The 3,087-nt window shown below is 35.1% G+C and overlaps 1 protein-coding gene across 1 annotated transcript; it reads right to left on the bottom strand.

Moving 5' to 3' along the window:
* Positions 1–238: 238 nt before the first annotated feature.
* Positions 239–1,162, bottom strand: LOC133050036 (olfactory receptor 5AC1-like). The gene has a single exon (XM_061134149.1). It carries the CDS (start codon positions 1,160–1,162, stop codon positions 239–241), a length of 924 nt encoding a protein of 307 aa, XP_060990132.1.
* Between the last annotated feature and the right edge of the window lie 1,925 nt (positions 1,163–3,087).

Raw genomic sequence — 3,087 nt, 5'->3', positions numbered from 1 at the left:
AAACCCTAAATCCTTAGTTTTAGAAAGGATTTCTATTTTTCATTAAAAATTCAGTTTTCTGTGATATGAACACCTCTTGCCATTGAAGCTGACTTTCATCATACAGTACTTAGAAACTGCCCTGTACACTAACTACCCTCTGTTTAAATGATAAAGCCAAGGCCAATTTGCTTAACTGCAGACCCCTTGATTTTGTGAAGTTTGAAAAGAACAGTTCAGATTTTGCCTTAAAATCTGTTTATTTATTTATTATTCTCTTCAAGGCACCTATAACCTCTTTGTTCCTCAGACTGTAAATAAAAGGATTTAGCAGAGGAATTATGATTGTATAGAATAAAGAATATAGTTTATCCTGATTTTCAGCTGATCGAGACCCAGGACGCACATACATGAAGAAGAGAGTGCCATAGAACAAGGAAACAGAGAGTAAGTGGGCGCTGCAGGTGGAGAAGGCTTTGTTCCTGCCCTTTGCAGAGTTCTTTTTTAGGATGGCAAAGAGAACATGGGTGTAAGAGATAATGATACTCATAAAAGTGAAAGACTGTATAAAGACTGAAAATACAAAGATCAGGAGCATATTAACTCTAGGGTCAGTACAAGAAATCTTAAATAGTTGTAAAATTTCACAGTAAAAATAATGTATTACATTGGACTTGCAGAAAGTTAATCTAAATAACAAACCCACATGCATCATGGGATGAAGAAACCCAATAATATATGAAACACCTATTAATTGGATGCAGAAGATATTATACATCACCACTGGGTAAAGCAAGGGATTGCATATGGCCACATAGCGGTCATAGGCCATCACCACCAGGAGGAAACATTCTGTGTTTGCACTGGAAGCAAAAATATAAAATTGGGAGATGCACTCAACCAGGGACATCGTGTGATTCACAGATAAGAAATTCATTAGCATCTTGGGAGTCACAGAAGAGGAAGAACAAGCATCTGCAAAGGCTAAGCTGCCCAGGAATGAATACATGGGGGTGTGAAGATGGGGGTCCTTCCAGATGAGAAAAATCAGTCCAAGGTTGCCTGCCATGGTGGTGAGGTAGATGACCAGGAACACCAGGAACAGGGGGACCTGCAGCCCTGGGAGATCTGTGAGTCCTGTGAGAACAAACCCCGTCACCAGAGTCTTGTTTGCCTCCATCATATCCACTCAGGCTGATCACTGCAGTGAAAAGAGTAGGTGAAGAACATAGTCATAAAAGACCGCGAAAGTGTCCTATTTTGTTTTTAAAAACATGCATCTTCCTTGTTTATGTATCCCCTTTAATCAGGACATTTGTAAAAATGTATCTTCAGTTCAGTAATTTTTTTGGATTATGTAGATACGCTTTTCAATATTTTCAGTGATATTTGACTTCAACCATTGAGAGTGATATCTCTCTCTCTCTCTTTTGTAATACTCAAAAATATTTTCTAAATGAATAGAGTTAGGTATAAAGTACAGTAAGTTTCTCATTTGTTTTTATAACTAAGTACTTTTCTTTTTGGATATACTGACAAGTGTTTTATTTTTTGTCAATAATGCAAATGAAATATTTGATGTGATCTTTAAATAACTATACTTTCTTCTGTGACATATAAAGTTTTCCTAAAAGTAAATCCAAAAGAAGAGATCCTAAGATATTTGGAAGTGAGCGTAGAGATTCTTAGATTACCTTTAAGGGGAAAATCCACCTATAATTTAGTGTGAAAATTCAGCTGTTTCTCAAAATAAAATAAATAACACAATATATATACATATTTTTGTTGATAAAGATACACACAAAAATTTACCTATTTACCAAAATTGTATTACTTTATTCTTAAGATAGGTCTTAGTTATTTTCCATCTTCACTTACATGAACAAAATTAGTTTTAAGAATATTTCTTTTAAAGTATATACCTGTAAAGAGACATGGAAACACAATACAAATAGCAAGATTGAATGATATATCTCCACTGAAAACTGGCCATATGGACGATGAGTACAGAGTCAGATTGTTTTTTCCAAAGTGGACATTTTGTCCTGACTAAGCCTATCTATCCTTCTTGCCAACTCTCAATCTGTAATTGGTATTTCCAAACTTCATAATTAGGTCAAAAGTTATTAAGAATTTTGGATCTTTCACCTTAAGATATAGATGATAGATAGATGAATGGGTAGATAGATAGATAATCCTCATACATTTGTAATTAAAGACCCTAATAAAGATACAATTGGTGATTTTATCTCATCTTATCATGATTCCATGAATAACTTTTAACAAGTTTGAACAGCATAATTGTTGTCCAAGGTATGTCCAAGTTGTCCATACCTTGACTAGAAAATTTTCTATAGATTATGAAATAATATCTGAAACTTTGAGTCATTATAATTATTTCTCCATTGGTTTTATTCTTCTATTTCTTCAAATTTACTGTTAAAAATAAATCTTATTATGCTTATTTTCTCAACAGTAGAACATCTAATATTTATTACAGGGATATGGAATTATTTGTCCTGAAGAGAAATAGAAAATCTCATAGGATTGCCAGGATTTTTATCACTTACCTGGGTGTTTATTTATCAGATAGACAAATTGAAAACTACAAATAATTAAAATTAGACAGATCCTGGTGTCCTCATTCAGTTTCTGTAAGACTTGGGGAGAATGAGAAAATGATGGTTTTCTTGAAGGAAAAAATGGTGATTTTTCAAATAAATTTTTTGAAAGGTATATTTCCCTCTGCCATACTTTATGTTAGGGCCAGAGTCATCTTTACGAATGCCAAATTGATTAGGCCACCACTGTTCTCACATGTGGGCTTCCCAGGTGTCGCATTGGTGAAGAATCTGCCTGCCAATGCAGGAGACACAGGAGATACGGGTTTGATCCCTGGAGAAGGAAATGGCTACCCACTCCAGTAGTCTTGCCTGGAGAATCCCATGGACAGAAGAGCCTGGTGGGCTACAGTCCATAGGCTTGCAAAAAGTAGAACATGACTAAAGCGACTTTGCATGACAAATATATTTCAGATACCAAGTTAAAATTCCTTGGACAGAGAAGTCTGGTGGGCTACAGTCTGTGGGCTCACAAAGAGTCAGATGC

Source organism: Dama dama, chromosome 31 (genome assembly GCF_033118175.1).
Source record: "Dama dama isolate Ldn47 chromosome 31, ASM3311817v1, whole genome shotgun sequence".
Lineage (NCBI taxonomy): Eukaryota > Metazoa > Chordata > Mammalia > Artiodactyla > Cervidae > Dama > Dama dama.
Note: the sequence above shows the minus strand (reverse complement) of the source record. Positions and strands in the feature narration are given on the sequence as shown.